We start from the raw sequence: 12616 nt of genomic DNA, 5'->3' as shown, positions 1-12616 counted from the left end.
TCATTGGTCTTAAAATTGGCAAAACCTCGAAAGATTTGTTTGTAAGAAAATACATTCTTGACATTATTGTTGATGTTGGACTCATTGAAGCTGAGCCGACTAAATCTCTAATGCTTAAAAGCATCAAACTTGAACCAGATTCACAAAGTATTTTTGTTGAACTAGAATCATTCCGTAGACTCATTGGTCGATTAATAAATTTTACACGGTCGGATATTGCATTCTCAGTTCAACAACTAAGTCAATACATGCACAAATCAACTAAAGTTCATTGGGATGCTTGGTTTATAAATTGTTAGATACCCTAAAGGAACACCGTCCCTTGAAAGTTTTTTTCCTTTTTCTAATCTTGTTGTTCTTGAAGCTTTTTCTGATGCTGATTGGGTAAAGTGCTCGGATAGTCGACGATCGCTTACGGGATATTGCATCAAATTAGGGACTGCACATATATCCTGGAAAATGGAGAAGCAAACCACAATATCTCGATCTTCTGCTGAAGTAGAGTATCGCAGTCTTGCATCAACTGTTTCTGAATTGTAATGGATATCGTACATACTCTCGAATATGGGCGTCAAACTACAAATTCCAATACTTCTTTGGTGCGACAACCATGTTGTAATTCATATCACTCAAAACCCTATCTTCCATGAGCGGACAAAACACATTGACATCGATTGTCACGTAGTTCGTGACAAATACAAAACCGACTTTATTGATCTTCGACATATCTCAACCAAAAATTAAGTTGCGGATATTTTTATCAAGACTTTAGATGATACCCAATTTGATGATCTACGTTCCAAGCTTAATCTACACGATTTTTATCTTGAGGGAGGAGTGTAAAGAATTATTACCACATTTTCAATAGTTTCTCTAATAGTCTCAATCGATACCATCTAACCTCCTTCAATAGTTTCATACATCATTCTTTTAAATTCTAAATCACATTTTTTTTTATCAATATTTATAATTTTGTTGGTAGATAGGAAAATATTATAATTACAAAACTCAAAGATTTGATTACTTATTAAACAACATGAAACTTTCATGATTTTATGAAAAAAAAAAAAAAAATCCCATATTCAAAAGAGGCCTAGCCCCTAAATCCTTTTTCAATTATTTTTTTTTGTTGTGAATAATAAAAGGGCATTAAAGACTAGTTTAAATTTGTTTACATATAAAAAAACTATCAAACATATTAGAACGTTTATGAATAAATAAAAATGATAAGTTTTAAGTAACTAAATATCTAAATATATCGTTTACAAATATTATGAAATATGTTTAAAAGAAATATTTATTTTGTATAGTCCCATAGGGATCTATGTAGGAGCTGGGGGTATGTTTGATTTTTCAAAATTTATTAACGAGGTTATCTATCATTTTCTAGTTATTTTAATAAGACATCCAACATTTTTTTTCAAGTCAAACCCAAATTTGTAAAGTTCACCCCCAAACCATGCATTTAATTTCTTTATTAAAATGTAGAAATATAAAATATTATACTATATAGTTATTTCAATTGCTCACAATTTCTCTCCTTCAATCTCGTATAACCGTCGCTTTGCAGAAAAAAGAAAAGAAAAAGAGTATAACCGTCACTTCCCGCCATATTTCACCATCCAAAATCCATGGAGCTCCTTTCCCGTCAAACATCTTCAACCCTAAAATTTCTCCCCTGTATCTCTCTTTCTCTCCTCCTTTGCTGTCCGTAGAACAAATTCATCGTAGAAATGACATATCTGCAGAGATTCTCAACGAGATCCTAACTCATTTGTGTTATTCTTTCGGGAATTCGTCATCCTCCATGTTTATGATATGATAAGAAGAAACGTTGATCAATAGAAATGAATGTACCTAATCTTCGATTGCTTCTTCTATTCATTTTATGCCTAGGAATTTTGCCGACCAGTTTGTGTGTAGATGGAGATGCATACAGTCAATCTGGAAATCCATCTATGTTACCTCTCGTAACATCCTTAATCTACGATCAGATGTCAAATGTCACCTCATTTTTCAAGCCAGATATCTCCAATTATCTCGGATTCTGCATAAAGGACGTGTAAGTGTTATCAAATTGTTAAATTTATCGATTGTTCAATCATTTTATTTCTTTGTTTTTCCTCGTAGGGATGCTGAGTGGAATGCAGCTTTCAATTTTTCAGATAATTTGGATTTTGTGACAAATTGTGTCAAACAGATAAAGGGTATGTATACTTTTGAATACATTCTATTATCTACATTGTTTTATTCATGAATTTCAATTAACAGGAGATGTCACTAAACGGTTATGCACTTCTGCTGAAGTAAAGCTATACTTCAGTAGCTTCTTTGAGGCAAAATCATCAGCTGCTCAATTCTTACGTCCGAACAAGAATTGTAACTTAAGTTCTTGGGTTCCTGGATGTGAGCCAGGATGGTGTTCCACTATTCCTGCTAATGTTAAAGTTGATATAAGAAATTCAAAGGACATACCAGATCGAACCGAAGATAGTCTTCCCTGTTGCGAAGGATTCATATGCCCTCAGGGCATCACTTGCATGATTCGTATGTTCTAATCTTATACCTATAATTAGTTCAACTTAATTCTAACTCGGACTCTTTTATTTAGCCTGCCCATTAGGTTCTTATTGTCCACGTGCAAAGCTCAATCAATCCACTGGTATATGCGATCCGTGAGTAATCAATTGATTGAAAAATTCTATTTTATTTGTCACTTTGTTTGATTCTATGGTTAGTTGATGAATCAAAATATATGTGGAGAAAACTGTAGGTACCGTTATCAGTTGCCTCCTCTTTCGAATCATAGCTGTGGTGGTGCTGATATGTGGGCTGATGTTACGACTACTCGTGAGATATTCTGTTCAGCTGGATCCTACTGTCCAACCACAACCAAAAAGGTTTCTTGCAGTCGTGGGTATTGAATTTGTTCCCAAAACCTTTTCTTCTAATTAGTTTTGAGATCTTCAGTTTGATGAAAATGAGTGTTCTTGTCATTTCAGGCGTTATTGCCAAATGGGTTCAACAATTCAGAAAAGTAAGTAACTATCAGCTTAATATAAGTTTTAATGTTAAAAGAATGTTGGGTTTTGTTGTTAAGAACCGTCCGTTCCTTTGCTGATCATTATGCAGGATGTTTTCAACTGAGTAATTGTAAGGCAGGAACTGCAGATCAAGATATCCATGTTTATGGAGTTATTCTAATTGTAAGTGTTAATTTCTTGGCTTTTTTTTTCTCATTTTTGTTGGGTTTGTTTGTATTGATTAAGTTGGCTGGCCGTGGTCTGCATAGGTTGCACTGAGTTTGATGCTGCTCATAATATACAATTTCTCTGATCAAGTGATAAGTACTCGATATAAAAGATTGGCAAAATCTAGGGAAGCTGCAGCCAGGAGTGCTAGAGAAACTGCCCAAGCAAGACAAAGATGGAGGAATGCGAAAGAAATGGCCAAGAAACGAGCATTGCAGATATCTCGATCGTTTTCACGTAAGCCATCGCTTAAAGATTCAGACCAACCCAATGCTCCAAGTCCGGCGCCGCCACCTGCCCCAGCTCCGTCTACTTCCACAGACAAACCATCGGCTGCTGCTGCTGGAAAGAAGAAGGATTCGAGCAATCTCACAAAAATGATCAATTCAATTGATGAAAACCCAGAGAGCAACGAGGGGTTCAATTTGCATATTGGAGACAAACACATTAAGAAACAAGCACCCAAGGCGAAACAGCTTCATTCTAAGAGTCAGATTTTTAAATATGCATATGGTCAGTTGGAGAAGGAGAAAGCAAATGAACAGAAGAATAAAGATATGACTTTCTCAGGAATTATCTCTATGGCAACTGATGAAGATGTCAGAACCAGACCCCCGATTGAGGTCGCTTTCAAGAATTTAACGATTACTCTGAAAGGAAAAAAGAGGCATCTTATGAGATGTGTATATGGGAAAATCATGCCCGGTAGAGTATCTGCTGTCATGGGTCCATCTGGCGCCGGTAAGACAACATTTCTCTCTGCCCTGGCCGGAATGATCACTGGATGTACTATGTCAGGCTCAATTCTCATAAACGGAAAGCGCGAATCCATTCACTCATACAAGAAAATTATCGGTTACGTTCCTCAAGATGATACTGTTCATGGAAACTTAACTGTGGAGGAAAACCTCCGTTTCAGCGCTCGATGCAGGCTGGCTTCTGATTTGCCGAAAGCAGATAAAGTTTTGGTTGTTGAAAGAGTAATCGAATCTCTTGGACTTCAACTGATAAGAGACTCACTAGTAGGAACTGTAGAGAAAAGAGGAATCTCAGGAGGGCAGAGGAAACGAGTTAATGTGGGACTTGAAATGGTCATGGAACCTTCATTATTGATATTGGACGAGCCAACCTCTGGTTTGGATAGTTCCTCTTCCAATCTGCTTCTTAAAGCACTTCGTCGTGAAGCTCTTGAAGGGGTTAACATCTGCATGGTTCTTCACCAACCTAGGTTTGTAATCTTTTTGCTCAAACTAACTGTACTCTTTTAAATTTTGTTGTTGTTGTTGTGACATAAACGTGCGTCATTTCTTTCCTCAGCTATGTGTTATTCAAGATGTTTGATGATTTAATACTTCTGGCAAAAGGCGGTTTCACTGTCTACCATGGATCTGTTAAGAAAGTGGAAGAATACTTTTCTGGTATGGGAATAGATGTCCCAGATCGTGTTACTCCTCCTGACCACTTTATCGATATTTTGGAGGGGATAACTAAACCAGGACCAGGTTTGACTGCTCAACAGCTTCCAGTAAGATGGATGCTTCACAATGGTTATGCAGTTCCTCCAGATATGATGGATATGTGCGACGAAATTGCAAAATCTTCAGCGGGTAAAGGTCAGAATACTGCAACTGCTGCTACTACTACCGGAGGACAACAAGCTGGGGGGGATACGTGGCAAGATGTGTCTTTAACAGCTGATTCTCATAATGAAAATGTCGATTTCGAACCTTTGAAAGCCCATGATTTGTCTGGACGGCGTACACCTGGTGTTCTTAGACAATTTCGATATTTCCTTGGCAGGTAATTCTCCAGAATGTTTGTTTTTTTATTGTTGTTGTCTTTCTGTTTTATCTCTTTTTGTTTTTTCTTTTGGTTTCAGGGTTGGAAAACAGAGATTGAGAGAAGCTGATATGCAAGCAGCTGATTATCTGATTTTACTAATTGCTGGAGCAGCACTTGGAACTCTTGCACAAGTTAGCGATGCGTCGTTTGGGGCTCTTGGATATACTTATACCGTAATAGCTATTTGTAAGTAGTGAAAAACATTATGTATTTTTATTTGTTTACTGTTTTGTAGTCTTAATTGTGGTTTTTTGATGAAATTTGCATGCAGCTCTTCTTTGCAAGATTGCATCTTTAAGGTCATTTACACTGGACAGGTTAAATTACTGGAGGGAGAGTGCTTCAGGAATGAGCAGTCTAGCTTATTTCCTTTCAAAGGACACAATAGACCATTTCAACACAATTGTGAAGCCATTGGTTTATCTTTCGATGTACTATTTCTTCAACAACACCAGATCGTCGTTCCTAGATAACTACATTGTGTTGGTCTGCCTTGTGTATTGTGTGACTGGAATGGCTTACATGTTTGCAATACTTCTCGAACCTAGTCCAGCTCAATTGGTAAAATATAATTTAATGTTATGTTTTGGTGTTGAATTAATGAGTTAATGTGGTTTAGTGTATAATAATGATATGTTCTGGCAGTGGTGTGTACTACTTCCAGTGGTGTTGACTCTGATTGCAAACCAAGATAAAGACGACCAAGTCTCAAGACTTGTGGGACGATATTGCTATCCAAAATGGGCTATGGAAGCCTTTATGCTTGCTAATGTTGAAAGGTGATTATGATGATGAATTAATATAATATAGTTGAGTTTATTAATAATAATAAAATGTCAGGTACTCGGGGGTATGGGTGATAACACGATGTGGGGCGTTGTTGAAGAATGGGTATGATCTTAACAACTGGGGAAACTGTCTGATGTGCCTCATTCTCACAGGCATCCTTTGTAGATTTATAGCTTACGTTAGTTTGATTGCTTTCCAAAAGAAGGGATGAATAATTCATCAAGTCCTACACTTTTTTTTTTCGGTTTTGTATTTGTACTCGTATATCAGTGGTATGTCATATGTGTGTATTTGTGTAGAGAAGAAGAAGGAAGAAATAGGAAGGAAGCCTAGAGATGGCAATGCCTTTGCATCATCATCATAAGTTATTATCTTTGTAGAGATAGTTTAACTGTGAATACATATGAATTGTGAATTTATTACTTGTAACTTTTTATAAAGATTCTGCGGTTAAGATATACCCTACCTCTCTGCAGTTGCCACCCAGGAAGCATGGAGATGAGTTAAAGAAATGTCGGGTTTTAATTTCTTCATCTTAATATTGTTTCAGATGATGATCATCTTCAACTCTACTCTTGTTTTGGCTGCATGCATCCATGCACGTGCAAAAGTAAGTCCCATTCCCATTTAATAATTATGCATCCAATTGCTTAGTTCAGATTTGATCACTTCATCTGGTTTACAAACTTCTTTCCTTTCAACAACAAAAAAATAGTTCTGTTTATCAATATATGTCATGACTAGTAATACCAATTTAATCACAAAGAGATATTATTATTTATTAGTGACAAACTAAAAGGTTTCACACAAGATCTTCCTACTGATATAGAAGATCAAAGAAAATAATAGCTTTTTTCCTAATTTCTTTTCAATTATCCAATCATTCACTTTATTGACCAAAATATAAAAATACCATTAATATTTATAAAATTTCTAACTCATTCTAAGAATGTTTAGAAATTAGAAGTAGTGAAAATTTGATAAAAGGTTGGTGGTGGTGTAGATCCTAATTGAAACCTATGTGGGTTCCAGAAATGATATTATAAGAATAGAAAATGTATGTAAGTGGGATACGCACAAAGGCCAAGAAACTTATCCCATCCCTGAGCCGACCTGATCTACAGAGTCAAGATCTTATCTATATATTAATTACAACATCGATCGATCTGATCATAGCAGCTACCACTTATAAGAAGAGATTAGTGGGGTCTTCTTTTTCTGTTCGTACGTGGATTTCCTATCCCCATGCATGACCCACCAATAAAGTTTTCAGCTTTCTTAAATCCATCGTGCGTGCACAGCTGCATGTTCGTACAATGTCGTATATTACCAAATCCGACATTATATATCATCATCATCGATCATAAGCTAGGTACATAGGTGGTCTCTGTTTCTTTCTGTAAAATTAAATACATGAAGAAGGGGAGATTGATGATTCTACGGACTTGTTTGAAGAAGTGGGAAAATAATATTATTGGGAATGGTGGAGCTTCATGTGATCAGTTTAGGTGCTGCTGTTTCATGCAAAAAGATGAGTTTATTCCAGGAGATGTCCCGAAAGGTCACTTCGTTGTTTATGTGGGTGAATATGAGAAGAGGTATATTATAAAGATTAGCCTTCTCAAACACCCATTATTTCAGGCATTGCTTGATCAAGCAAAGGAAGAGTATCATTTCAAATCAGCATCATCTAAACTCTACTTACCTTGCCATGAAGACATCTTTCTTCATCTCCTCAGATGCATGCACCATTTCGCCTGATCAGGATCCAAGATCAGCCATCTCCTCCTCATCATGCATCAACTGTGGATCGTCTTGTCCTGTCCTTTGTTTTACATGATCAGAACTTTTTAATTAGATGCATTGTTTCTGGCTAATCCTACAGATGTATGTTATTTCTGATAATATATGTCATTTAACAAGGGTTATAATCACTTTGTTTGGATGTTTCACAAGATTGTATAAATTGGTTGAAAGAAACATATTACCACTTTCAAGGTGGACATCCAATAGGGAAAACAAATTTGTTTACCTATACACCAATCATTCGGGAAAAAAGAAAACCTATATTTTGAAGGGGAACAAGTGTTGTAAATCGATTTGTTCATCTCCCAAAATTTAATCAGACTTATTGTTAAGACAAAAAGGTGACGTGAATATTATTTTGGACGAAGATGGATTGAAGATTCAAGAATAGTCGGGTTTCTCTGGATAAGTGCATCCAGAACGTTGGATTATAACGTTTGCAGCATAGCAAGCTGCCCGCACACATTCTTCTATGGGCTTCTCTTGAACCATTTGAGACAGGAATCCCCCAACAAAGGCATCACCTGAAACACAACACGAAACTCATCCATCTGAATCGACATACAAAAAACATGAATAAGAATCGTGTAGAATGTGTACCGGCTCCATTTGTGTCAACAAGCTTTTCCTTGGGCAATAATGTGACAGGAAACAACTTCACTTTTCCATCCTCTGCAACAACTACAGAATCTGCACCTTGAGTAATAACAGTTATTCTCTTGTGTGTCCCAGATGCCTTGGGCAGCTGAGATATTTTCAAAGCTATCTCCTCAACATTCTCTGTCTGAAACATGCCAACCGAACCAAATCAAAATACATTGGAGAAAAATCTCGATAGTCAAATATGAAAACAGCGAATAATCACCTCCCAGCCATGAACTTTCGAGAAGGCCCTTGCCTCTGTTTCATTTCCAAAAACATAGTCCATGTACCTGATTGAAAACCAGAAGATGGTGTTTGTTTTGTTTGTTTTATATATTCAACTAGTAAACAACCTCCAATAGGGAATGGACTTACGGAAGGGCTTTCTCTTGTGCATCCTTGAAGAATTCACAAATGAATGGAGCCGAGAGGTTCATCATGAATACCTGTCGAGGGGGAAATTGAAATTGGAAGAGGAAAGGGTCAAATGAGGGGGATGAGAGTACTCTAATGGTTGAGCCAGAGCATTAGACAATGTACCTTGTTGGTTGCGGCTGCATGCTCTGCGACAAGTTGAATAGACTCGGGAGAAACAGTGAGGAAAAACCCAGCAATATAAATGTATTTAGCCTTCTCAACTGTCCATCAAAATTTAACAAAGTTAGTTTGGACAGTAATACATAATGCAGATTCAACTTGTGAGAGGAAAGCACCAAGTTCCCAATTCTCCGGCCTCTTCAAATGCTCTGTTTTGTAGCAGTTGGCAGCTGACAGATTCGCAACGAGTGACCTGCAATTGCATTTTAATATTAATAGCGATACAAATGGAAGAAGAAAGCCTCGGAAAACAGTTTTAACTGAAACTGACCTTTCACCGCCCACAACACATACAGCACAAGTACCCGTTGGAGTGGTGTCAACCTCATAGTAATGTGCCTGAGTATTATCAGCAAATGCATAAGTATCATTGATCGCGGAAACCATTAACACGAAAAGAAAAAAAGAAGAAGACTGAATCATACATTAACACCAGAAAGTTTCACATCTTTCTTCATCTCCTCCCCAAACTTGTCTTTTCCAATACAACCCATGAAGCTAGTTGCATCAGGAATTTGAAGCATCCACTGAAAATAAATAAATAAATAAAGATGTTCTTCAGATGAATGTTCATCAAATAGGCTGTTATATCAATCAATTAGTCAATTACAATAAACAAACCTGAGCAACTTTAATTGCATTTTGAGTAGCACCTATAATATATAAAAGAAGAGAAAATTCATGTTTCTAGTTTATAAAAGTGGGAATGTAATGGAATGGAAAGATTGAATCTTACCTCCTCCTATATATTCAACGTTGTACTTGGATGCGATTTCATCGTACCTGAAATTGCAGAGAGAGTTAAGTTAGTCTATAATAGAATCCATGGCTTCGATTCTTCTTATGAGAAAGAACAAATAGGTTTGCTTACATTGGCAAATGTTTTTCCTCTGCAAGAATAGCATTGTTAAGCTTGATGTCATATCTGTCATGCAAAAAACAAGCATAGATCCAATCTATTTACATTGAGCAGATCATGAAATAGAACATGGTGAAAAGATGGTTTCATTTATAATACAAACAAACATGAAAAGGAGATGGAAGATGAAACATCGAGATCTAAAGAAAGAGTGATGGAAATGAAAGATTACTTGTCCATGAATTCAGTTTCGACGACGGCGGAGATATCTAGAAGTGGGTTTCCCATGCCCAGAAGAATCCCGTTGGACGCCATGGCTGCAAGGTTATGGGTGGGTGACTTGATCTCTGTGAGTTATGAGAATTCAGAAAGATAGACCTCTCTCTATTATATGAAACTTTTCATATTAAATGGAGTATCTCATTTCAATAATAGATAAATAAATTCTCATGATGTATCATATATATTAGAATAGAGTCGGTTATAATTAACCAAAATTCTATATATTACAGAATTCATGTTACATCAAATATTGGATAATTAATTGGATTCAAGAATTTGACATGTTTTATAAATAAAATTAAGTTAAAAAAAATACTGAAACAAAAATGTAAAAAATAAGTTGATATATATATATATATATATATTCAAAATTTCTTCATTAATCATAACATTAATTAATATATTTTAAGCGCGGATCGAATTAGTTCGATTATTTAAATATAATCCCTTATCGAACCACAAAAGAACGGATCAAAACTTGTTTTCTAGCATCTCCCTTAAGTTGGGGACCTTATTTTTTGTCCTCTCATGTTGCTTTCTCGACACACCAACCTTCAACACTGACTCAACCCTTTCATTCATCTTAGAAATATCCTAATTTAGATGACTTTTGATCTCATTAAAGAACTTCTTAGCTATGAAGGTTGAATTTACAAGATTCCATATAATTGCACATTATTCCAAGTTTTAATTTGAAATGCATCACTACCAATCGCATAAATCCAAAAGCCACAACTTTTCTCACATACAACAGTCACTTTGTTACTTTCATTCTTATTATAAAAAAGACTCACCCCCACTTCAAGCACCATTTTTTGTTAATGCATCTCTAAAAACATATATGCCTTGGTAACTTCACATTATCACGTTATCATAAGTCACAATTTCTGCCCTACGACCAGAATCAAAATAAAAGTTCTTTAGTAATTCTTCATTATCAGGTGAATTCACACAAATACTACCCAAAGTCAAAATCCTTCATTTATGATCTTTTCAGGATCATAAATGAAGAGTCACTCCACCAAACCTATTATCTCTATGACCGTCGTCAAGTTTCGCTACGAAGGGAGTAGCCATAATTTACAATCTATCTGGGCTAAAATATTTTTCATACAAACTAATATAACATAATTTTTTTTAAATAGTCTATGAAATATTAAAAATTATGAATCTTTTAAGCACAACGAAATAAAGCATGATATTCAAAAAAATAAAAATACGTGTATAAAGGTCTTCAAGAAGGTCGATAACCCCCGTAAGACAAAAAAACACACTTACCTCCGCCATTAGCATGTTTCCAACTTCTAAAACCTTCAACGGTAATATAGATTGTTGGGATTTACCAAATTCAAAGAGATAACATGAAAAACAAAATACATTATCCTTCGAAAGAGAGTACTCTAACCATAGGAAATTTTTAAATCAAGAGTACGTATTGAAATCGTCGTTGTTTTTCCAAATTTAAATCTCGGATACTCTGACAACATAGGTTGATATGGCCTCATTTTAATATAAATTCGTCTAATTTCATCATGATAATATATAGAATGTTGCCACATATAAATACGCAATCCATAATCTCGTTCAAGAGTAATTTCATCAAACTAACCTATTTGAAATTTAGAAGAAGATTTTAAATTCTCATCAGAAATTATTGAATTTGGTTTATTTGGCTCAAATAATGAAGATTATCAATTCTTGGCTTAAAAAAAAGATATAATATTATTTTTGAATTGACTTAAAAAAAAGATATAATATTATTTTTTCTCTTTCACTCTGAATTTGACATTAAAAAAGTTGTTTAATTTTAAGATTCTCAACTTGCATATAGATTATATACTAAGAAATAACATCGGAACATTAATAATATAAAAACGATTCACATAGACAAAAATGACTATAAAATTGAAATTATACAAACATGTTGAGAGAATGAATTTAAATCTAAGTCGCCAGAATACGATTTTTCGATTTAACTTTAAAAATTATAGGGAAAAATAAAAACTTCAATCTTTCAAACTAGTAAAAACTGTTATTGTTAGGGATATATATTTTTTAATTAAGGAGAATAAATTATTTATAGATTAATGATAAGTAGCCGATTTTAATTAGGAATGAATAAGTTATGGCTTTTTAATTATGAATAGATAAATAGTATATTATTGAGTTGAATTATTTATTTGGGAATTAATAAATTAAGATATTATTTTATTATAAATAAATATATTATATAGTATAATAAATTAGTATGATAAATTAGAATTTGTTTAATTATGAATAAATATTTATATAATATATTAGTATGATAAACTATGTTTATGTTTAGATAATAAATATATTATATTGGTGGAGCCTCCGGGCTAATTTTACAGAAATAATCCTGATGTTATTTAATTATATATGATATAGGATATTACTATTAGAAGGATGACTCCCTTTAAAAATATAACATTTTTTATAAACTAAAAAAAATTGAATGTAATAAAAAAAAATGCTAACTAACTTATTCAAAACTAAAATCGCAAAACCAATCTTACTACTAATCTAA

The 12616-nt window shown here is 34.5% G+C and overlaps 2 protein-coding genes across 2 annotated transcripts; one reads left to right on the top strand and one right to left on the bottom strand.

Moving 5' to 3' along the window:
- The first annotated feature begins 1847 nt into the window (after positions 1–1847).
- On the top strand, positions 1848–6135 carry LOC124911023 (putative white-brown complex homolog protein 30). The gene is made up of 13 exons (XM_047451533.1): positions 1848–2062; positions 2131–2207; positions 2272–2547; positions 2612–2675; positions 2774–2917; positions 3003–3037; positions 3133–3206; positions 3293–4479; positions 4569–5051; positions 5131–5279; positions 5365–5654; positions 5739–5872; positions 5934–6135. The coding sequence occupies exons 1-13, from the start codon at positions 1848–1850 to the stop codon at positions 6091–6093; spliced, it is 3288 nt and encodes a 1095-aa protein (XP_047307489.1). The 3' UTR covers positions 6094–6135.
- Positions 6136–7811: 1676 nt separating this feature from the next.
- LOC124915222 (adenosine kinase 2) lies at positions 7812–10151 on the bottom strand. The gene is made up of 12 exons (XM_047455902.1): positions 10019–10151; positions 9799–9852; positions 9664–9710; positions 9549–9580; positions 9353–9454; positions 9199–9266; positions 9044–9120; positions 8871–8968; positions 8706–8776; positions 8554–8620; positions 8289–8472; positions 7812–8212 (listed from the first exon to the last, which is right to left on the bottom strand). The coding sequence occupies exons 1-12, from the start codon at positions 10099–10101 to the stop codon at positions 8070–8072; spliced, it is 1026 nt and encodes a 341-aa protein (XP_047311858.1). The 5' UTR covers positions 10102–10151; the 3' UTR covers positions 7812–8069.
- Positions 10152–12616: the final 2465 nt, after the last annotated feature.

The sequence above is a fragment of the Impatiens glandulifera genome, chromosome 1 (assembly GCF_907164915.1).
Source record: "Impatiens glandulifera chromosome 1, dImpGla2.1, whole genome shotgun sequence".
In the NCBI taxonomy this organism is placed as follows: Eukaryota; Viridiplantae; Streptophyta; class Magnoliopsida; order Ericales; family Balsaminaceae; genus Impatiens; species Impatiens glandulifera.
Note: the sequence above shows the minus strand (reverse complement) of the source record. Positions and strands in the feature narration are given on the sequence as shown.